The sequence below is a fragment of the Salvelinus sp. IW2-2015 genome, unplaced genomic scaffold (assembly GCF_002910315.2).
Source record: "Salvelinus sp. IW2-2015 unplaced genomic scaffold, ASM291031v2 Un_scaffold1305, whole genome shotgun sequence".
NCBI classification, from domain to species: Eukaryota; Metazoa; Chordata; class Actinopteri; order Salmoniformes; family Salmonidae; genus Salvelinus; species Salvelinus sp. IW2-2015.
Window position 1 is genome coordinate 120,543 of NW_019942829.1, and position 24,483 is coordinate 145,025.

The window sequence follows — 24,483 nt, forward strand, 5'->3', positions numbered from 1 at the left end:
CTTAATCTCTGTCTGTCTGTCTGTCGTGTTCTGTAATCCGTGTCTGTCGTGTGCTTATCGTTGTCCTGTCGTGTTCTTATCCCTGTCTGTCTGTCTGTCTGTCTAACTGTCTGTCTGTCTGTCGTATTCTTACCCATGTCTGTCTGTCTGTCTGTCTGTGTTCTATCCATGTCTGTCTGTCTTGTTCTTACCTGTCTGTCTGTCTGTCGTTCTTATTCTCCTCAAATAGCGCATCCTCAGTCAGTTTCCTATTAACTGTACCTTAGGATGCATCCTCAGACAGTTTCCTATTACTGTACCTTAGGATGCACCTCAGACAGTTTCCTATTACTGTACCTTAGGATGCATCCTCAGTCAGTTTCCTATTACTGTACCTTAGGATGCATCCTCAGTCAGTTCCTATTACTGTACTTAGATGCATCCTCAACAGGTTTCCTATTACTGTACCTTAGGATGCATCCTCAGACAGTTTCCTATTACTGTACCTTAGGATGCATCCTCAGTCAGTTTCCTATTACTGTACCTTAGGATGCATCCTCAGTCAGTTTCCTATTACTGTACCTTAGGATGCATCCTCAAGTCAGTTTCCTAGGATGCATCCTCAGTCAGTTTCCTAGGATGCATCCTCAGTCAGTTTCCTAGGATGCATTCAGTTAGACTTCAGCAGTTTCTAGGAATGCAGCATACAGTACCATACAGTACCATACAGTATTATACAGTACCATACAGTATTATACAGTATCATACAGTACCATACAGTATTATACAGTACCATACAGCACCATACAGTATTATACAGTACCATACAGCACCATACAGTATTATACAGTACCATACAGCACCATACAGTATTATACAGTACCATACAGTATTATACAGTACCATACAGTATCATACACTATCATACAGTATTATACAGTACCATACAGTATTATACAGTATTATACAGCACCATACAGTATTATACAGTACCATACAGTACCATACAGTATCATACAGTATTATACAGCACCATACAGCACCATACAGTATTATACAGTAGTATACAGTATTATACAGTACCATACAGTATTATACAGTATCATACAGCACCATACAGTATCATACAGTACCATACAGTATTATACACTACCATACAGTATTATACAGCACCATACAGTATCATACAGTATTATACAGTATCATACAGTATTATACAGTATCATACAGTACCATACAGTATCATACAGTATCATACAGCACCATATAGTACCATACAGTACCATACAGTATCATACAGCACCATATAGTACCATACAGTATCATACAGTACCATACAGTACAGAAGTCCTCCATTATTCAACCCTACATCATCAGGAATAATAGAGTAAGCTTGCACTTCTGTTCCGACAAGGTTTTGGTATTGGTGTCTGTCATACTGAAGAAACTGAGGGTTCAAACCAAAAGAAGCCTCTAGGAGAGAGGAAAGTGTTTCTAAGCCATTCACTCACACTGCCATACTGCCATACATCAAAAACAGAAATATAGGAGACAATATACAGCTGGTAAGTAATCAACAGAGTTTCTCATCATGCCAAAACACACCTTCACACTTCAGAGAGACACAGAATGATCTAAAACTCAGCATTCTAACTAAAACAAGGGAGAAAAGCACTGGTCTATTCCCTGATTAAACATCTAGCATTCCCGATACAGAGTGAGAATCCTATGGGTGTTCGATTCCCTAAAGCGATCTGGAACCTGGTTCAGAGGGGTTCCCCTAACCCCTAATGCTGCAGCTGGGTTATTGTTGTGCACCAAGGGGCCAGATCTTCATTCCCTTAAGGGTCTGTAGCTGCTTGGTTAAACTTGGTTAAACTGTGAGGAGGGAAGTGGTCCCGTGTCCCGTGTGGCTCAGTTGGCTCAGTTGGTAGAGCATGGCGCTTGCAACGCCAGGGTTGTGGGTTCAATTCCCACGGGGGGACCAGGATGAATATGTATGAACTTTCCAATTTGTAAGTCGCTCTGGATAAGAGCGTCTGCTAAATGACTTAAATGTAAATGTAAATGGAAGGCGAGGCTGGTTTGGTTTCTTCTAGCGCCAGACAGAGAAAAAAGGCTCAGTGTTTCTCATGCATTGGGGCGGCTCTGGGTTGACTGACAGATCAAGAACAGGAAGGGATTGTACTTGCACAGGAAGTAGGAAGTCAGAACAGGAGCGAGTTCAGGTAATCATTGGTTGCGTCCTAAATGGCACCCTATTCCTTATATAGTGCCTCTAGAGCAGGGGTATTGAACTCTGACCCCACGAGGTCCGGAGCCTGCTGGGTTTCTGTTGTACCTGGTCATTATTGCACCCACCTGTTGTTCCAGGTCTAAATCAGGCCCTGATTAGAGGGGAATCATCCACCTGGTGTCCCAGGTCTAAATCAGTCCCTGATTAGAGGGGAATCATCCACCTGGTGTCCCAGGTCTAAATCAGTCCCTGATTAGAGGGGAATCACCACCTGGTGTCCCCAGGTCTAAATCCAGTCCCTGTTAGAGGGGAATCGCCCAACCTGGTGGTCCCAGGTTCTAAATTCAGTCCCTGATTAGAGGGGAATCGCCACTGGTGTCCCAGGGTCTAAATCAGTCCCTGATTAGAGGGGAATCACACACCTGGTGTCCCAGGTCTAAACCAGTCCCTGATTAGAGGGGAACAATGAAAAAACGCAGTGGAACTGGCTTGCAGCTCCAGAGTTGAGTTAGAGGGTTCTAGGGAATAGGGTGCTGTTCCAGACACATCCAGTCAGTCTGGGCTACTGGGCCATGCTGTTGAGGCTGCTGTTGGATCCTCCCAGGCCGTTCTCGGTCTTCTGGAAACTCTTGACTGCACTGGGGACCTGCATCCCTGTACTGAGGCTCAGTCCTCCGCACCATACCTGGAACACAACACATTAATACAAAACCTCTATCATAGTCCACCACATTATACCTGTAGATAACAAAACACACATGTCATGACTGGCCTGCTCGGGTCAGGTTACCGTGGACCACAATCCTACAGAGAGATCTCTTACACCCACCAGAGGGGAAGAGATGGAGAGGTATGGAGATGCGGGGGTTTATGACACCTCACGCCCACTGTAAAACTAAGGCAGCAGACAAAATTCCTTTTAACATATCAGACTAAGTGACCATGAGCTGCAGCCAAGGTCTAAGTGGTCAGGAAACCCAAAACGCAACACGAGGTTGAAGAAGACCTTTTAACAACCTATGGATGAGTAGCCGTATCTAAAGGGGGTGAATTCCAGCAGGACCACCAGGTCACCACTCTCCAAGGAATCGTGTGTCTACACTGTTTTCCTTCCCGCGCTGGAACCATCCACATGGCTGATTAGCTCTCCTCTGAAGACCCGTTTTCAGGGCGAGGAAACAGACCACTAAGAGAAAGGACACTGACATCGTGAGGAGAAACAGAGAGAGTTACACCCGGTAACCGAAGACGGACCGTCATCAGAGATGTCGGAATCCGGTCCAAGCTGAGACACCCCGTCGGAGACCTTCAACACGTAATTACATCATTCTATTCTGACCCATAAGAGCGGCAGTTTGGGGCAAGGTTAGGGTTAAAATAAGCATAGTTGACAAATGCACCAAAGTGTGTTTTTCTCTCTCTCTCGCTCTCTCTTTTAAAATCCCAATTTTGTGTAACACGTGTCATATTGTGTTGGTCCGCTAGGGACCTGTTTTATCGTGACCTATGGACCTGTGGTTCTGGACTGAACTAGCCTGTGACCTATGGATCTGTGGTCTGGGACTGAACTAGCCTGTGACCTATGGGCCTGTGTCGTGGGACTGAACTAGCCTGTGACCTATGGACCTGTGGTCTGGACTGAACTAGCCTGTGACCTATGGACCTGTGGTCTGGGACTGAACTAGCCTGTGACCATGGACCTGTGGTCTGGGACTGAACTAGCCTGTGACCTATGGACCTGTGGTCTGGGACTGAACTAGCCTGTGACCTATGGACCTGTGGTCTGGGGCTGAACTAAGCCTGTGACCTATGGACCTGTGGTCTGGGACTGAACTAGCCTGTGACCTATGGACCTTGTGTCTGGACTGAACTAGCCTGTGACCTATGGACTGGGACTTATCCAGAGAGACCGCGTAGCAGAGGCTCTTAACCAGAGAGATGTACAGTTAGTGCATTCATCATCATGAAACAGAAAGGTGGGACAACCAGATACTAGTCACAGTAAGGACATTTCCTCAGCAATGTCAGCGCTAGTTAAAAGACAAGTACCAGTGTTGAGTTCAAGAAAGGCAGGACAAGTTCTCTGGTGTTCTCTAGGTTTTTATCTAGTTATCTAGGACAGGCAGGGGGTATACAGTACAGGTATGAGGGAGTGGCAGACAAGACAAGAATATCAACCAGAATACAGACAAAACTTACCATGAAGGCCGTACAACAGGGTTGCTAAAATTAGCCTTGAACGTGTGGATCAACTGCTTAGTTTCAGCGTTGTAGAAGGACAGTTGTCCTGAGGAAGACCAAGAGAAAACAATAACAGAATTCAAACTATTGTATCCACGTCACTTCGGGCACAGAGAGAGCACGATGTAAAGTGTGTTCTGGTACTCAAGGAGAAAAGCCTAGTTCGAATCACTTCCTGGGGAAGAGAGATGAAATCCAATATGGCCGTATCCGATGGCCTGTGTATACGTGTCACGGGTTGCCGGCGCCTGAGGGATATGGTATTCCACCCTGACTGACTGTAAAACACACCAATCTGTACCGCGTAGAACAATGAGGGGACGCCTTGTAACTCAGTTTGTGAAATTGTTCAGTACAAGATACCACAGGTGTAGCTGCATATAATGTATGGATCAACAACGAGTCCTAGCTGCATCAAATGTATGATCAAACAACGAGTCCTAGCTGCATAAAATGTATGGATCAACAATGAGTCCTAGCTGCATATAATGTATGGATCAACAACGAGTCCTAGCTGCATAAAATGTATGGATCAACAACGAGTCCTAGCTGCATAAAATGTATGGATCAACAACGAGTCCTAGCTGCATATAATGTATGGATTCAACAACGAGTCCTAGCTGCATCAAATGTATGGATCAACAACGAGTGCTAGCTGCATCAAATGTATGGATCAACAACGAGTCCTAGCTGTATAACATGTATGGATCAACAACGGCTGCTAGCTCCTAATACTTTAGCTGTGCTCGACTGAGCTTTCCTGCCGAAACGTAACCAACTAAATAGTCTCCAAAGTGTAAACAACACCTGTCTGCCATCTCAGGCACGCTAAAGCAAATACTCAAAAGTATCTGAAATATTTCTAATAATATTTGAACCCAGGTGTGGTTCCTATGTGTCTCTAACATCAACCCACCTGAGTCCAGGTCACAGAAGACTCCGATGCATCCAGGCACGGTGCCGTCCAGGCTCTTGGCCTTGTTGTTGTGCTTGGCAGCGAACGAGGCCTGCAGCCAGTTGTTGATGTGGATACACCAGGTAGTGTTGGTCTTACCCAGCTGGTCAAACTTTCCCAGGTTCCTGTAGGAGACTCCAACACTGTAGGACTTACAGTCTTTCAGGGCTTTCACCTCCCAGTAGTGTTGCCCACAGTCCATACTGGTATCACCTGGGTGGGTGGTGGACAGACATGGAGGCTTATCAATCCCTTGACAGACAGAGCAAACTACACAACTTGAATGTTGGTGTCACCTGGTGGGTGGACACTATGTTATTACAACGTCTTACATAATACCTGGCTGGTGCCTGGACAGGACAGAGAGGACATTTGAATCAATCACTACATAGACTTGCATAGTGTTTTTCTTTGCTGGTGGTCTCTTGGGAGTGGATATGATATAATTATATCGTCATGTTATACCTGGGTGTGGAGGACAGGAAACCTTTTCAATCCCTTGGGAGTGAACAAACACGGACACCCAAAACACGGCAATATACAGTAACAGGAAAACCCTGTTGAACATATTTACCGAGTACTGTGTCCTCTCTTATTAACCATCTGACAGAGCAGTGACAACACACCCCTAAAGTCTATACTATGTGAGTAGTAACTGACAACACACCCCTAAAGTCTATACTACGTGGGTAGTGACTGTGTTTGCGTGTTTCTCAAGACACCCAAATACTCTATGGACTGGTTTCCCAGACTCATTTAACATGCTGTTTTAGTTCTGTAGTAGGTTTAATCAGGGCTGTAAGCCTACCTGACATCCACTACAGGTTGGTTGTGCTTAGCCAGAATCAGAGATGGCACAATGTCACAGTCTAGGAATACAGAGCCTTCAGAAAAGGGTTCTGACCACCTGACCTATTCCATATGTTGTTGTGTTACAGCCTAAATTCAAAATGGAATAAATAAATACAATTCTCACCCATCTACACCAAATACCCCATAATGACAAAGAAAAAACATCTATTTAGAAATATTTGCAAATGTATTGAAAATGAAATACCTGTATCTCATTTACATAAGTATTCACAGCCTAGACTCTAAGAGCTTTGCACACCTGGATTGTGCAACATTTGCCCATTTTTCTTTAAGAAATTCTTCTAGCTCTGTTAAATTGGTTGTTGATCATTGCCAGACAAACATTTTCAAGTCTTGCCATAGATTTTCAAGTAGATTTAAGTCAAAACTGTAACTTGGCCACTCAGGAACTTTCACCGTCTTCTTGGTAAGCAATTCCAGTGTAGATTTGGCCTTGTGTTTTTGGATATTTTCCTTCTGAATCCATCTCCCAATGTCTGGTGGAAAGCAGGCAGACTGCACCAGGTTTTCCTCTAGGATTTTGCCTGTGATTTATTATTTTATATATTTTTTCGCTCCGTAGCACTCACGTCGGTAGCCATGAAGTGCTTTGAAAGGCTGGTCATGGCTCACATCAACAACATCATCCCGGATACCCTAGACCCACTCCAATTTGCATACCGCCCCTACAGATGACACAATCTCAATCGCACTCCACACTGCCTTTTCCCACCTGGACAACAGGAACGCCTATGTGAGAATTCTGTTCATTGACTACAGCTCAGCGTTCAACACCATAGTGTCTTCAAAGCTCATCACTAAGCTAAGGACCCTGGGACTAAACACCTCCCGCTGCAACTGGATCCTGGACTTCCTGACGGGCCGCCCCCAGGTGGTAAAGGTAGGCAACAACACGTCTGCAACGCTGAGCCTTAACACAGGGGCCCCTCAGGGGTGTGTACTTAGTCCCCTCCTGTACTCCCGGTTCCCCCACGACTGCATGGCCAAACACGACTCCAACACCATCATAAAGTTTGCTGACGACACAACAGTGGTAGGCCTGATCACCAACAACGATGAGACAGCCTATAGGGAGGTCAGAGAACTGGCAGTGTGGTGCCAGGACAACAACCTCTCCCTCAACGTGATCAAGACAAAGGAGCTGATCGTGGACTGCAGGAAAAGGAGGGCCGAACACGCCCCCATTCACATCAACGGGGCTGTAGTGGAGCGGGTCGAGAGCTTCAAGTTCCTTGGTGTCCACATCACCAACAAACTATCATGGTCCAAACACACCAAGACAGTCCGACTGAAGAGGGCACGACAAAACCTTTGTCCCCCTACGAGTGCACAGACTGATAAAGATTTGGCGACTGGTGGTCCAACCGTGCAGAAATCCTAAAAGGTTTCTACAGCTGCACCATCGAGAGCATCCTGACCCGCTGCATTCAACTGCCTTGGTATTTGCAAGTGGGTCGTACTATTTAAGTCGTTGGTTTACCGTATAGCAAGGGCGCTAGCAGAGGGTAGTGCATACTGGGCGCAAAAGTACATCACTCCAACGGGGCCAACAGCTTCCTGCCATCCCAGGACACCGAATGATAAGATAGGGCGGTGTTCTTAGAGGTAAAGCCCATAAAATTGTCAAGGAGACTCCAGTCACCCGACGTTGGTATGAGCCTGTTTTCCTCTGCTTAGCAGGGTTTGGTGAAGGCACGGCCCATGCAATGATGAGCTGCGAGCACCTAACGTGCTACGGGACACAAAACGGGCCCTTAACATCTTCTACCAACAAGGCGCATGAACGACTGCCTGAACAACTTGACTAGAATGGCCACCGGACTGAGTTTACATTTGACCCCCCCCTCGCTCTATTATGGTTTTGTGTACACTCTGCGTTACTTTGCGCTGTTAGTTAAATTTATTTTAATGCATAGTGTGCACCTTCAGCCCTAACCTACAAATGTACAAATTGATCTCATACTAACCTTGTACCCCCACCACCACCTGACTTCTGTAACCTGCCCTGTACAGTAACCTCCACACTGAGCCTCTTGTGAGCCGGTACCTGTTCCCTGTAATATAACCTCCACACTGGACTCGGTACCGGTTCCCTGTATATAGACTCCACACTGTGGACCTTCCGGTACCTGGGTTCCCCCTGTATATTAAACCTCCACACTGGACTCTCGGTAGCAGTATTTAAGAGCCTACGGTGCAATTAGTATTTTGTGTTACTTTTCTATAATTTTTTAACATTTAGTCTTATGTGTGTGGTAAATTTTTTTGCCACTGCCACTGTTGTTAGGGTGCGCTGTTAGTAAGCGATTGTTAACGGTAAGGTCTACACTGTGTTTATTCCGGGGCAACATGTGACAAATAATGTTGTTGATGATCCATTCATTATTATTTTTAAATCCGAAATAACTACCAGTGCTAAAAACGATGACAAGCATTCCCCATAAACACTGAAGTGTCAGCCACCCACAAGAGTGCTTGAAAATATGGAGAGTGGGTGACTCAGCAGTAACATGTCGTTGATTGGCTCCAACATCAACACGTTTGTATTCACGGAACAAAAATTAATTCGCTATTGCCACATATATGTTGCAATCATGACTTTTAAGTGCCCTGTATGCAAAACAGCGATGCATGTTTTAGAAATTTTTTGAATTCTATCTTTTCTCACGCTGTCAATTAGGTATAGTATGTGGTGTAACTTTTCTCCTGATCACAGCCATTAAGACTCTGTAACTGTTTAAATTCACCATGTCCTCAAGGTGAAATTTCTGAGCAGGTTTCCTTCCTCTTCCTCATGCAACTGAGTAGAAAAACGCATGGTGTCTTTTAGTGACTGGGTTGTATTGGATACGCCATCCAACAACTGTGACGCACAAGAAAGGTTATTGCACTGTACAGACGAATGCTAGCCTGACACACCGAAGGCTGCTTGGTCTAAATGGAGGAGTCCACCCTCCAATCACACGCCATGGCTGTCGATCTGACCTCATACATTGAATCGACATCGCTCAAACATCATGCAACTCTGGGAGAAACACATGATACACTCTACACAGAGAGCCAAGGAAATGGTATGAGGTGATAGTGAAGGGTCATCAACTTTGCATAGCGAGCAAACGTACTCAACAAGCAAAGTCGAGAAAGAATAAGAGCACCACATGAAGACTGCCCAGCAACACCCCCGTTGGGGTGGTTTCTCATGTTTTGACAGTCTCCTGGAGGGAAGAGTCTCTCCAAGGAAAAATGGCCATATCACATGTCTAGCCGACTATGATAACATCGCCCATCAAGAGGTGATCCTCCTGGGATGGTGTTATTTTGAGAGAGAGTGGGTAAGCAAGCCTGAAACTCCTGAGGAGCCTATAGCAACGTTAGGACCAGTGGCACGGATTGAGGGAGACAATGCCATCCTGTCTGATGTTCAGACTCTGCTTGCAGATGTAAGAGAAGAAATCCGTACTGCCCTGCCCACTTCACTGTTGCTCCAAGCAGAGGAAACTGCAGTTCTGAAATGCATCAAAAAGCGTGAAGACTACTGCCTGAAGCCCAAACACGCCACAGCGTGCATGTTGGACCCCAAGTATGCTGGCAAGAGCATCCTGTCTGGTGCAGAGATCAACAAGACCTATGGTGTCATCACTGCCGTGTCTCGCCACCTTGGCCTGGATGAGGGCAAGGTTCTGGGCAGTCTGGCGAAGTACACTTCCAAGCAAGGGCTTTGGGATGGAGATGCAATATGGCAGTCRTGCCAACATATCTCATCAGCCACCTGGTGGAAGGGACTTTGTGGATCTGAGGCTCTTTCCCCTGTTGCCTCCATCATCCTCCAAATCACACCAACATCAGCCGCCTCAGAGCGCAACTGGTCCTTGTTTGGGAACACACACACACACACCAAAACACGCAACAGGCTGACCAATACAAGGGTTGAAAAACTGTCTATCCGGGCGAATGAGGCTTTTTGAGCCATCCTCAACAAGGTTGGAAAGTGACAGTGAAGATTAGGCCTCAGAGTCTGATGTTCAAGAGGTGGACATTGAGGAGGTCCAGGGAGAAGACATGGAAGCCTGAGAGGAAGACAACCAAAGCTTTAGTTTCTAGACTATCATTTTACAGATGTGTGTTGAAAACGTTTAAGGGAGATGCGATGGATCATTGGAGATCAATATTCCCTTTCTTTTGTTGTTGTCACGTTCCTGACCTGTTTTCTGTTGTTTTTGTATGTGTTTAGTTGGTCAGGGCGTGAGTTGGGGTGGGCATTCTATGTTATGTGTTTCTATGTTGGGTTATAATGTGTTGCCTGATATGGTTCTCAATTAGAGGCAGGTGTTTGACGTTTCCTCTGATTGAGAACCATATTAAGGTGTTCTCACTGTTTGTTTGTGGGTGATTATCGCTGTGTCTGTGTTAGTTGCACCACACGGTACTGTCTCGTCTCGTTCGTTCTTTTCCTGTTCGTGCGTTCTTCGTTTTATGTAGTTCTCAAGTTCAGGTCTGTTTAACGTCGTTTGTTGTTTTGTAAATTATTCAAGTGTTCTTCGTGTTTCGTCTTGTTATTAAATTCATTATGTCTACATACCTCGCTGCGTGTTGGTCCGATCCATGCTCCTCCTCGTCTGAGGAGGAGAACGAATATGACGACCGTTACAGTTGTTCAGTGAAATCACCCCATGTGAAGAGTCAACTCATTTAATTAAAGTTCAATTTGTAACTCAATTGTATATATATTTTTTTTCTATTGGAATAATTTAATCATTTGCAATTATGTCTACTTATGATAAGGTAAAAGGTTTATGTTTCCATAAATATATCCAATGCAAAAAACATCTACATTTAAATGTTATTAATATTACAATATGCATATATTTCCGTTAATTCCCATATATTCCCGTTAATTTCCACGGAAAGTTTCCACCTCTGAATATTCCCCAAAATATGCAACCCTAGTGGACACCGAGGAACTTAAAGCTCTCGACCCACTCCACTACAGCGATATCGATGTGGATGGGGGCTTGATCGCCCCTCCGTTTCCTGTAGTCCACGATTAGCTCCTTTGTGTTGCTGAAGTTTTTGTCCTGGCACCATACTGCCAGGTCTCTGACCACTTCCCCCCTATAGGCTACCTCATCGTCGTGGGTGATCAGTCCTACCACCGTCGTGTCGTCAGCAAACTTGATGATGGTATTGGAGTCGTGGGTAAATAGGGAGTACAGGAGGGGACTAAGCACGCACCCCAGAGGGGCCCCTGTTTTGGATTTGGGCTGATGTGTTGTTACCTACCCTCACCATCTGGGGGTGGCCCGTACAGGAAGTACAGGATCCAGTTGCAGAGGGAGGTGTTCAGTCTCAGGATCCTGAGCTTGGTGTTGAGCTTGGAAGACACTATGATGTTGAATGCTGAGCTGTAGTCAACGAACAGCATTCTCACATAGTGGATCTTCTTGTCCAGGTGGGAAAGGGCAGTGTGGAGTGCAAAAGAGATTGCATCATCTGTGGATTTGTTGGGGCGGTATGCTAATTGGAGTGGGTCTAGGGTTTCTGGGATTATGGTGTTGATGTGAGGCATGACCACCCTTTCTAAGCACTTCATGGCTACAGGCGTGAGTGCTATAAGGTTGGTAGCGTTTACCTACCTATCACAGCGATGTGCTCATGTTGTGTTTACCTACCTAGCAGTGTATAACTCTCCTGTGAACCGGTCTCTGCTACATTACTTTGTTTGCGCGCGCACGTTTACCTAGCACGGTGTAGGACTCTCCTGTGAACCTGTCTCTGCTACATTACTTTGTTTGTGTGTGTTTGCGGCGCGCACGTTTACCTAGCACGGTGTAGGACTCTCCAGTGAACCGGTCTCTGCTTCCTCTGATGGCAGGCGACCGAGTCGTCAACGTTCTCTTGGGAGACGGAGTTCCACTTCTACAACCGAGAGGAAGGAAGGACATTACAACATAAAACACACAGACGTTACAACAGACAGACGTTACCCTAACGATGAGTATTACAGTACAACAGACAGACGTTACCCCTAACGATGAGTATTACAGTACAACAGACAGACGTTACCCTAACGATGAGTATTACAGTACAACAGACAAGACAGTAAGGTGAACAAGGATGCTGTGGAGAAGCCCATTTCCTTTCAGCTAGATATCCAGCTCCAAGGACCAGGAGTTTTCCCACAGATGTCATTGGTAAACTATGAAGATAAACAACAACCCTTGCGTGCAGTATGAAGACGGTCTTCCAACGCACTCAAACCGTTTATTAGAACGCAAACAAACTAAAGCTTAGTGGTGATGGACACAAGCGGACGGGGTCGATAGACACAAGCGGACGGGGTCGATAGACACAAGCGGACGGGGTCGATAGACACAAGCGGACGGGGTCGATAGACCACAAGGGCAGGGATGAACAAGCGAGGGTCGATAGACACAAGCGACGGTCGATAGACACAAGCGGACGGGGTCCGAATAGACACAACGGACGGGTCGATAGACACAAGGCGGACGGGTCATAGAACAAGCGGACGGGGTCGATAGACACAAGCGACGGGGTCGATAGACACCAACGACGGAGGTCGATAGACACAAGCGGACGGGGTCGATAGACACAAGCGGACGGGTCGATAGAAACAAGCGGAACGGGGTCGATAAGACACAAGCGGACGGGGTCGATAGACACAAGCGACGGTCGATAGACACAAGCGGACGGGGCCGATAGACACAACGGACGTGATATAGACACAAGGGACAGGATCGATAGAACAGCGACGGTCGATGACACAAGCGACGGATCGATAGACACAAGCGGACGGGGGTCGATAGACACAAGCGGACAGGTCGATAGACACAAGCGACGGGGTCAAACACAAGCGACAGGATCGATAGACACAAGCGGACAGGCGATAGACACAAGCGGACAGGTCGATAGACACAACGGACGGGTCGATAGACACAGCGGACGGGGTCGATAGACACAAGCGGACGGGTCGATAGACACAAGCGGACGGGGCCGATAGACACAAGCGGACGGTGTCGATAGACACAAGCGACAGATCGATAGACACAAGCGGACGGGTCGATAGACACAAGCAGACAGGATCGATAGACACAAGCGGACGGCGGAGCGGGTCGATAGACACAAATGACAGGATCGATAGACACAAGGACGGCGGTCGATAGACCACAAGCGAACAGGACAACACACGACGGGGGTCGATAGACACAAGCAGACAGGGTCGATAGACACGAGCGGACGGAGTCGATAGACAACAAAGCAATCGGCGGTCGATAGACACAAGCAACGGGTCGATAGACACGAGCAGACAGCGATAGACACGAGCGGACGGGTCGGTCGATAGCACAAAGCAGACGGGTCGATAGCACAGGGTCGATAGACACAAGCCGAACAGGTCGATAAGGACAACAAGCAGACGGACGGTCGACAGACACAAGCAGACGGGGGTCGATAGACACAAGCGGACGGGCCGATAGACACAAGCGGACGGGCGCATAGACACAAGCAGACAGGATCGATACACACAAGCGGACGGGGCCATGACACAAGCAACAGGATCGATAGACACAAAGCGGACGGGTCGATAGACACAAGCGGACAGGATCGATAGAACACAAGCAGACGGGTCGATAGACACAAGCCGACAGGATCGATAGAACACAAGCGGACGGGGGTCATAACACAAGCAGACAGGGTCGATAGACACGAGCGACGGAGTCGATAGACACAAGCATCGGGTCGATAGACACAAGCAATCGCGGTCGATAGACACGAAGCAGACAGGGCCGATAGACACGAGCGGACGGGGTCGATAGACACAAGCAGACGGGTCGATAGACACAGGGTCGATAGACACAAGCAGACAGGTCGATAGACACAGCAGACGGAGTCGACAACACAAGCAGACGGGTCGATAGACACAAGCAGACAGGATCGATAGACACAAAGCGGACGGGGCCGATAGAACAAGCGGAGCGGCCGATAGAGACAAGCGGACGGGGCCATAGACACAAGCGGACGGGTCGATAACACAAGCAGACAGGGTCGATAGGCACAGCACGGAGTCGATAGACACAAGCAATCGGGGTCGATAGACCACAAGCAATCGGGTCGATAGACACGAGCAGACAGGGCCGATTAGACACGAGCGGACGGGGTCGATAACACAACAGCGGTAAGGCGATAGAACAGGTCGATAGACACAAGCCGACAGGGTCGATAGACACAAGCAGACGGGGTCGACAGACACAAAGCAGACGGGGTCGATAGACACAAGCAACAGGATCGATAGACACAAGCGGACGGGCGATAGACACAAGCAGACGGGGTCGATAGACACAAGCAGACAGGATCGATAGACACAAGCGGACGGGGCCGATAGACACAAGCGGACAGGATCGATACACACAAGCAGACGGGGTCGATAGACACAAGCGGACGGGGTCGATAGACACAAGCGGACGGGGTTGATAGACTGTAGGGGCAGCCCTTGGAGGGTGTCTGCTGGGACTGGGGCAGTGCTTAGGAGTGTAGTTAAGGTTAAGGTTAGGAGTGTAGTTAAGGTTAAGGTTAGGAGTGTAGTTAGAGTTAAGGTTAGGAGTGTAGTTATAGTTAAGGTTAGGAGTGTAGTTAAGGTTAAGGTTAGGAGTGTAGTTAAGGTTAGGTTTAAAATAAGAGAAATGGTAGAAATAGGCAGGTTTAGCCCTAATAAGACTTTGTGGCTGTGGTAACAAGGGACGACCGACAGGGAGTTACAAGACAAGACCCTTTTTCCAACACAGGAAGAGGGATAAGGTCATCTGATTAGTGACATCTTACAGTGGGGAAGTTAATTAAGAGCTACCAAAAGTTTAACGTAGTCAATAGGGTAGCCAGATATATCAGTCTTAGGCTGTTCTTTTTCAGTCCAGCTTTAAATGACGTGCAGCTTATTCAATAAATTGTTTTTATTTATTTAACTAGGCAAGTCAGTGAAAAACAAATTCTTGTTTACAATGACGGCCTACACAGGCCAAACCCGGACGACGCTGGGCCAATTCAGCGCCGCCCTATGGGACTCCCAATCACGGCCGGTTGTTATACAGCCTGGATTCGAACCAGGGTGTCTGCAATGACGCCTCGAGCACTGAGACGCAGTGCCTTAGACCGCTGCGCCACCCGGGGGCTTCATAAAGTCTTCATAAACACCATAGAAATGTGTTACAAATCATCTATAACCATATGTCATGCTTTATAAAGGGTTCATAACTGTCACATAACACACTATGTCAAATATGATATAAACCTGTGCTTTATAAAGGGTGGCATAAGCACCGCTTAATAAAGGCCTTATTACATCATATTAAATTGAGGCTCCACAAAGCATCTATAACCCTGTGATGAATCTTGGTAGAGCATTGCAACACCAGGATAGTGGGTTCAATTCCCGGGACCACCCATACGTAGAAATGTATTCACGCATGACTAAGTCGATTTAGATAATATATCAAATTTAGCAGACGCTTTTATGTTACTGTAAAACATTTCTAGGATGGCCCAACCTCTTTCCCTCCTGGGTGCATAGACAATATTGGGCCTGACCTCAACTTCCCCCATAATGCTGTGCTACAGGATGACACACTCTAAAGTGCAGTCACGTTGGTAGGGCCTTTAAAAAATATCCCCCCCCCCCCCCCAAATTCCGTTTTTCCAGGTTTCGGATTTCCCCCATTTTTTGGTTAGCGGCTTTTCTGTAGTGCAGGAGGAACCTGCATGTGATTCGGCCGCCAATGGGACGGACGGAGTTAAAGGCCAGCAACACTCCGTATTATTCAGAGCCCCATGAAATGACACCATATACACATTCTACAGACCCTACTGAGTATTCCCTACAATACTTTTACTGCGGCATGCAAAATAGTTTCTGCTCTAATCCAATATGTATTCCATATACAGTGATTCACATTGGGGGCATTTCTTTAACCTTGGAACATGTTTTAAAACCCCACATTTAATGCAAGTCACTTAAATATGAACACATTTCAATCCTTGTTAATGTTTAGACCACTTTTCATCTATCATGAATGGTTATTGACACTTTTCTACTATTACGTGGGGGACTTGGATATATATTTTCTTTTCATTCTGAAATTCCGTGCCCCGGGAGGGTACTTTTTTAGTGTTGCTGATCATGTGATGAGTTCGCAAATAAAAAATGCTCCACTTGTGCTACCAGTGAAAAACAAGTTAACCTTTTATTTATTGTAATTCATTTTAGTTTGTAGCATTTAAGTGTTGAGTTCTCTTACATAATGTAGCTACTTCAATAGTTTTTTAAAATAACTTTGGTGGCTTCACAGCAGTGGCAGAACTAGAGTTCTATACATGGGGTGGCGAAGGCTACTTCAGGGGGTCCATAGACCATGACAGAACATTAGTGTGTAACCCTAACCTGGCGTCTAAGGAGTATGAATGAATCCTATGATTGCTGATTAGAGGTAAAATGTAAAATAATAACATTCGACATAGTGGGTTATACCACATTTATGAACCCTTTATAAAGCATGGCATACGGTTATAGATGCTTTGTAACACTTATGTAGTGCGTATGAAGGCATTATGAAGTCTTTATAAGCAGAACCTAATTTAAAACGGACTTAATTTTCTAGTTTTTTTTCTAAGAGAGCACTGTAATCATGGTTGTGATCGTTGTTGTAATCGTGGCTGTGATCGTTTTGTTTTTGTAAACATGATATGGAACGAATGAAAACCATGGATATTACAGCTAGTACACTAGAAATGTTACTCACCAAAACCATTTGTTGCAAGCAGGAAAAACGGGTAAAAACAAAATTAATGATGTGCTACTAACTACACATTGATTCTAACTACACATTGATTCTAACTACACATTGTTTCTAACTACACATTGATTCTAAATACACATTGATTCTAACTACACATTGATTCTAACTACACATTGATTCTGTCACAGAGATTGCTTGGCTGAAGGTAGAGGTTCATTTGATTTATTTTGCCACCATTTCTTTAGAAGGAGAGGGCGAAATAAGAAAAGGTTTTAAGAAAGAGAAACAGAGTTAAGGATGTCCTCTACAGATGGAGCTGCTCAGGACAGAATAAGAGAAACAGAGTTAGGATGTCCTCTACAGATGGAGCTGCTTTCAGGACAGAATAAGAGAAACAGAGTTAAGGATGTTCTCTACAGATGGAGCTGCTCTCAGGACAGAATAAGAGAAACAGAGTTAAGGATGTTCTCTACAGATGGAGCTGCTTTCAGGACAGAATAAGATGTAATCATTTTCTTTGTTTGTGGGCGGCAACCATGTCCAGTTTAACCAAATCAAATGTGCAATGATTTGGACTAAATCAAGAGTTGGTAAAGAGCTACCCTCTCCATCTAGTGAAGTTAGTCACACACAGAAACCACACAGATTCTCAATATCAAGCCATTTTCAGGAGGTTGAACGAGCAAAAAATAAACTTTGCTGAAAAGATCCGTAAACTGTTCACACAAAAACCTGGAAGGGACTTAATGAATAAAACATATCTGAGGGTTTTGGTTTGCTGGAGCGTACGAACACGACGTTACAGGTGGCCCAATGCTACATCCAGGTAGCCCAATGCTACATCCAGGTGGCCCAATGCTACATCCAGGTAGCCCATACATCCAGGTAGCCAATGACTACATCCAGGTGCCCAATGCTACGATCCATGGTAGCCCAAATGCTACAATCCAGTACGCCAATGCTACATCCAGGGCCCAATGCTACATCCAGTGGCCCAGATGCTACATCCAGGTGGCCAATGACAATCCAGTGCGCCAATGCTACATCCAGGTAGCCCATATGCTACATCCAGGTGCCAATGCTACATCCAGGTTGCCCAATGCTACATCCAGGTGGCCCAATGCTACATCCAGGTGCGCAATGCTACAGTCACATGATGCTCAGCCATGGTATGTCCAATGCTACATCCAGGGTGCCAATGCTACATCCAGGTGGCCCAATGCTACATCCAGGCTGGCCAATGGCTACATCCAGGTGCAGCCACATGGTCAAGGTGCCCAATGCTACATCCAGGTGTGCCCAATGCTACTCAGGTAGCGCCACTTAGCCACAAGTACCATGGTGCCCAATGCTACATCCAGGTGGCCCAATGCACATCCAGGGGCCCAATGCTACATCCAGGTGGCCAATGCTACATCCAGGTAGCCCCAATCTAGCATCCGTAGCCCATGCCACAGGTACAGGTGGCCCCATGCTACATCCAGGTAGCCAATGCTACATCCAGATAGCCAATCGCTACATCCAGGTCAGCCCAATGCCACAGGTTACAGGTGCCCACTACACCAGTAGCCCAATGCCAAGGTACAGTGCCCAATGCTACATCCAGGTGGCCCAATGCTACATCCAGGTGGCTCAATGCTACACCAGGTGCTCAATGCTACATCAGTTGCCCAATGCCACAGGTTACAGGTAGCCACATGCCACAGGTTCAGCCAATGCCACATACAGTAGCCCAATGCACATGTTACAGGTACCCATGCCCAAGGTTACAGGTAGCCAATGCCACAGGTTACACGGTATGCCCAAAGCACAGGTTACAGGTAGCCTAAGCCAAGCTAGGTATACAGGTAGCCTAATGCAGTCAGGTTACTACAAGCTTAAAGCACACATGGATCCCTTTGACATGTTCTTCGGATTGGTAAGATGAGCGCTGTTGACGAACACAAGACAATAAGCAGCTGTTTAAAAATAAAGACATTGGTGTGGAGTCAGGTGGAGCTTGCTATTAACGCACGCTAAAAGGGCTCTTTCCATTAGACGTAAATAATGTCATTTCTACACTGTAGCGTAGGTAAACAAACCCTGTGTGTATATCAGACAGTTCAGAGACTACTACGGGAACTGTGTAATTCTCTTATTTAAAAATGGGGGAATCCGCAGTTTAAACAATAACAAGAGCGCCTCCCGCGCCCTGTTTTTGGTCAAAAGCTGAGGATGGGCTGGAGAAATGTACCCACTCAAATGTATAGACAGACTATGATACATGAGACCATCCATGGTATCAAACTATAGTTTTAACCATATTTTGAGAACTATATAGGTTTTTGTTTACAACATTTGCGTAAAACAACGCTTACTATTTTGGATTCTATGGGGATGAACTAGGCTTATTAGTAAAAAAGAAATGTATGTAGCCAGCTGGATGTAGCCAGCTGATGTAGCTCAGCTAGAATGGTAGCCAGCTGGATGTACCAGCTAGATGTAGCCGCTGGATGAGCCAGCTAGATGTAGCCCGGGATCCAGTCGCACTGATGTAGCCAACTGGATGTAGCCAACTGGATGTAGCCAACTAGATGTAGCGCTCAACCTAGAGTGAAAGCAACTGAGTCCAGTAGAGTAGCAACTGGATGTAGCCAGCTAGAGTGTAGCCAGCTAGTGTAGGCAGCTAGCAAGAGGGTGTAGCAGCCTGGTGTAGCCAACTAATGTAGCCAGCTGGATGTCGCCAACTGGTGTAGCAGCTAGAGTAGCCGCTGATGTAGCCAGCTGGATGTAGCCAACTGGATGTAGCCCAGCTAGATGTAGCCAGCTGGATTACAACTAGATGTGCCAGCTGGATGTAGCCAGCTGGATGTCGCCAGCAGATGTCGCCAATTGATGTAGCCAGCTGAGATGTGCCAGCTAGATGTAGCCAACTTGGAATGTAGCAGCTAAATGTAGCCAGCATGGATGTAGCAACTGGATGTAGCCAGCTAGACTGTAGGCCAACTGCATGTAGCCAGCTAGATGTAGCCAACTGGAATGTAGCCAGCTGGATGTAGCCAGCTAGAATGTGCCAGCTGGATGTAGCCAGTGTAGAATGTAGCCAACTGGATGTAGCCACTAGATGTAGCCAGCTGGATGTAAGCCAGCTAGATGTAGCCAGTTAGATTTCGCACATGGATGTAGCCAAACGATGTAGCCAGCTAGATGTAACCAGCTAGATGTAAGCCAGCAAATGGTGTAGCACACTGGATGTACCCAAGCTAGATGTAGCCAGCTGGGATGTATAGCCAACTAAGATGTATGCAACTGGATGTAGCCAGGCTTGAGATGGAGCCACCTAGATGTAGCCACTGGATGTAGCCCACTGGAGCCAGCTAGATGTAGCCAGCTAGATGTCGCCAGACTGGATGTAGCCCAGCTAGATGTAGCAGCACATCTAGATGTGCCAACTGGATGTAGCCAACAATGCTAGCACTCGATGTAGCCAGCTAGATCTAAGTCCAGCTTACAAGGATGTCGCCAATGGAATGTAGCCAACGATGTATAGCAGCTAAGAATTAGCCAGCTAGTTAGCCACACTGGATGTAAGCCAGCTAGAACCACTGGATGTAGCGCAGCTAGATGAGTAGCTCAGCTGGATGGCCAGTGATGCAGCCAACTTAGATGTAGCCAGAGGATAGCGATAGCCAGCTGGATGTAGCCAACTAGATGGTAGCCAACGGGAGTAGCCAGCTAGATGTAGCCAGACTTGGATGTAGCCAACTGGATGTAGCCCAGCAGTTAGCCAACTGGATTGTAGCCAGCTAGATGCGCCAGGCGATAATGTAGCCAGCTGGATGTCCAGGCCTGATGTAGCCAGCTGGAATTACAGCCAGCTAGATGAGCCAACTGGATGTAGCAACTAGATTGAGCCAGCTGGATGTAGCCAACTAGATGTAGCCAGCTAGATGTAGCCAGCTAGATGAGTCCACTGGATGTAGCCACTGATGATGAGCACTGGATGTAGCAATGGATGTAGCCAGCTAGAGTGCATCCTGGCTGATGTAAGCCAACTGGATGTAGCCACTGGATGTACCACTAGATGCTGCCAGGTATGACCACTGGATGTAGCAGCAATGTAGCCAGCTGATGTAGCCAACTGATTGCCAGCATAGATGTAGCCAGCTAGATGTAGCCAGCTGGATGTAGCCAACTGGATGTAGCCACTGGATGTAGCCACGCTAGATGTAGCCAGCTGATGTAGCCAACATGATGTAAGCCAACTGGATGTAGCCAACTGGATTGTAGCAATGGATGGCCAACTGGATGTGCTCACTGGATGTAGCAGCTGGATGTAGCCAACTGAAATGTGCCAGCTGATTACAACTAGATGTAGCCAACTAGATGTACCAACTAGATTAGGCCAGCTGATGTAGCACTGGTTAGCCACTGGATGTAGCCAATTGGATGTAGCACTAGATGTACCAGCTGGATGATGTAGCCACTGATTACCACTGGATGTAGCCAACTGATGTAGCCACTGGAGTTAGCCAACTGGATGTAGACAAACTGAGATGTAGCCCAGCCTGATGTAGCCTCTGATGTAAGCCAGCTGGAGTAGCCACTTGAATGTGCGCAACTAGATGTAGCCAATTGCAGATGTAGCACCTGGATGTAGCCAACTGGATGTAGCCAACTGGATGTAGCCAGCTGATGTAGCCAGTGATTAGCCAGCTGGATGTAGCCAGCCTGGATGTAGACCTAGTGTAGCGAACGATTAGCCAGCTGGATGTAGCCAACTGGATTAGCCAACTGGATGGTAGCCGCTGATGTGCCACTGGATGTAGCCAACTGGGATGTAGCCACCTGATGTACGCAACTAGATGTAGTCCAGCCTAGAGTTAGCCACTGGAGTAGCAACTGGATGTAGCCACGGATGTGAGCCAGCTGATGTACAGCTAGATGTAGCCCGCGTATTTATGCCAGCTGGAATGTAGCCGAGCTGATGTGAGCCAGCTGGATGGTAGCCAACTGGATGTTAGCCAACTATGATGTAGCCAGCTGGATGTAGCCAACTAGATGTAGCCAGCTGGATGTAGCCAACTGGATGTAGCCAACTGGATGTAGCCAGCTGGATGTAGCCAACTAGATGTAGCCAGCTGGATGTAGCCAACTGGATGTAGCCAACTAGATGTAGCCAGCTGGATGTAGCCAGCTAGATGTAGCCCTTTAAGACGGAGCCTGCAATTGTTTTTTCAAGATCCTTTTCTAAGAGTATCAACACTGCAGCTTGTAAAACTTCTATCACTTGAGGAAATGAGATCTCAACTTGGCAGACAGTGTCTGTAGTAACAACGCTGCAAGTGTACTGGCCTTTTGACCAATCAGACAAAGGGTGTCCTGTGGAAACACAGCCCATGAGAACTAGAGAAATAAGAATGTGGGAGAAATAGCAGTTGGATGGTAGCCTGGTCCCAGACCTGTGTGTGTCCTGTCACGCCAAAAGTGTTAGATTACTGCATTGTCGGAACTAGAAGCACAAGCATTTCGCTACACTCGCATTAACATCTGCTAACCATGTGTATGTGACAAATACAATTTGATTTGATTTGAAGTGACAATGACCATAGAAGTTGGAAAGACATCACACAGATCTAGGATCAGGCTATTTCAAAAGGGAGTTCCAAGTAAAATCCGGATTAGGTCCAATCCCAAATAGATCCCTAGACCCTAAATCCTATGTTGAGAGCTGAGAGGATTTGACAGGTGCAGTCAATATGGTAATAGCTCCCCCTTTCCCTCTGATAGGCTTAGTCGAAGTGTCTACATATTGCTTTATACCAATCAAATCCTCTCAGATCTCCACAAGTGCATAGGGCCTAGGGGTCCATTTGAGACACGTCCTTGTTCCAGTTCAGTTCTCACCTGCCCTTGTTCTCCTTGCCCTTGACCTTGCTCTCCAGCCCCTTGCCCCCCTGGGGGTCCCACTCCACACTCCTGTCCTCTACCTTCAGGTTCAGATGGGACGACGACGAGTCGAAACCGAAGTTAAACGCTGGGGAGGGAATCAAACAATCAACTAACCAAACACGAGATATAGCAGGCATTTTCTTATGTTTTTGTTGCCGGGCAAAACACTTTGTTCAATTAACTTTATATTGGAATATTGGAATGACTACGTAATTAAGGATCCAAGACAATATCGTGCAACCATCTTACCTCTGGTTTCCAGGGTAACTAACCGTCCTACCTCTGGTTTCCAGGGTAACTAAACGTCTTACCTCTGGTTTCCAGGGTAACTAACCGTCTTACCTCTGGTTTCCAGGGTAACTAACCGTCTTACCTCTGGTTTCCAGGGTAACTGGATCCGAGTATTCTCCAGCTGCTGCCTTGTTGCAAGCTCGTACCCGGAAGTTCATGAACTTGGAGTCAAACTTTAAACCTGGGGGATGATTAGCATATTATTATTATCTGCTTTGGTTCATAATGTTCTGTAAACAACAAATAGAAACAAGCTTTTACACTTCGATAAAGTTACAAACGTTTCGGTAAAGCAAGACTGGACTGTTCACGTTTTAAAACACAGGAAGATACATGAAGAGAGTACAGTCTTAGCCTGGTCCCAGATCTGTTTGTGCTGCCTTGCCAAGTGGCGGCAGGTAGCCCCTCGTTAGAGCGTTGGGCCAGTAACCGAAAGGTTGCTGGATCGAATCCCCGAGCTGACAAGGTAAAAATCTGTCATTCTGCCCCTGAACAAGGCAGTTAACCCACTGTTCCTAGGCCGTCATTGAAAATAAGAAAATGTTCTTAACTGACTTGCCTAGTTAAATAAAGTTTAAATAAAATTTTAAGAAAGGTAAAAAAATAAAAAGGCATGACAATGGCCATTGGAGTTGGCATGATGGCACACACAGATCTGCTACAGTAGGCCTAAACTGTCAGTTTTGTACCTGACAGTGAGTATTCTGTGGTCTTGATGTTGTCCACCACCTCCCAGCACCGTTGGTCTTTGATGCGTGGCAGTCCTTCGTGGTCGGTCTTTCTGTACTCCAGTATGTAGTGGTCTATCTTGCTGTCCTCCACTGGCATCTTCCAGGCTACGGACACCGTGTTATCTAACACCAGACAGTCCCCTACCTCCATCTCTGGGGCCCAGGGGACTGGAATGACATAGAGAGGAAGGCATCTTTAAAAGCTGGACAAGATCTTTTGCATAGGAAGATATTGGTAAATAAATGAGTCTAAGCTTTTTTTGAAAAATGTTCTAACTTCATCAATTCGTACATATCACAATCAATAATTCCTATCATTCATGTAGTTTTTTTATTTACATTTTAATATAATAAAAAAATAAGAGAGGAGTGTGACAGATCTGTCTTATTAACATGACAGTAAACACCCCCTGGTACTAACACCCCCTAGTACTAACACCCCCT

At 46.4% G+C, this 24,483-nt stretch overlaps 1 protein-coding gene across 1 annotated transcript in view; it reads right to left on the minus strand.

Annotated features, from left to right (window-relative positions):
- Nucleotides 1-2,777: 2,777 nt before the first annotated feature.
- LOC112070365 (FSD1-like protein) overlaps nt 2,778-24,483 on the minus strand; it is a 68,939-nt gene continuing 47,233 nt past the window's right edge. Inside the window, exons 7-14 of the mRNA XM_070438940.1 lie at nt 23,998-24,207; nt 23,391-23,489; nt 22,973-23,102; nt 12,103-12,200; nt 5,373-5,624; nt 4,415-4,502; nt 3,470-3,500; nt 2,778-2,900 (exon numbers count right to left, since the gene is read on the minus strand). Of these exons, the coding sequence (XP_070295041.1) occupies nt 2,778-2,900; nt 3,470-3,500; nt 4,415-4,502; nt 5,373-5,624; nt 12,103-12,200; nt 22,973-23,102; nt 23,391-23,489; nt 23,998-24,207 (1,031 nt within the window). The remainder of the gene's footprint in view (nt 2,901-3,469; nt 3,501-4,414; nt 4,503-5,372; nt 5,625-12,102; nt 12,201-22,972; nt 23,103-23,390; nt 23,490-23,997; nt 24,208-24,483) is intronic.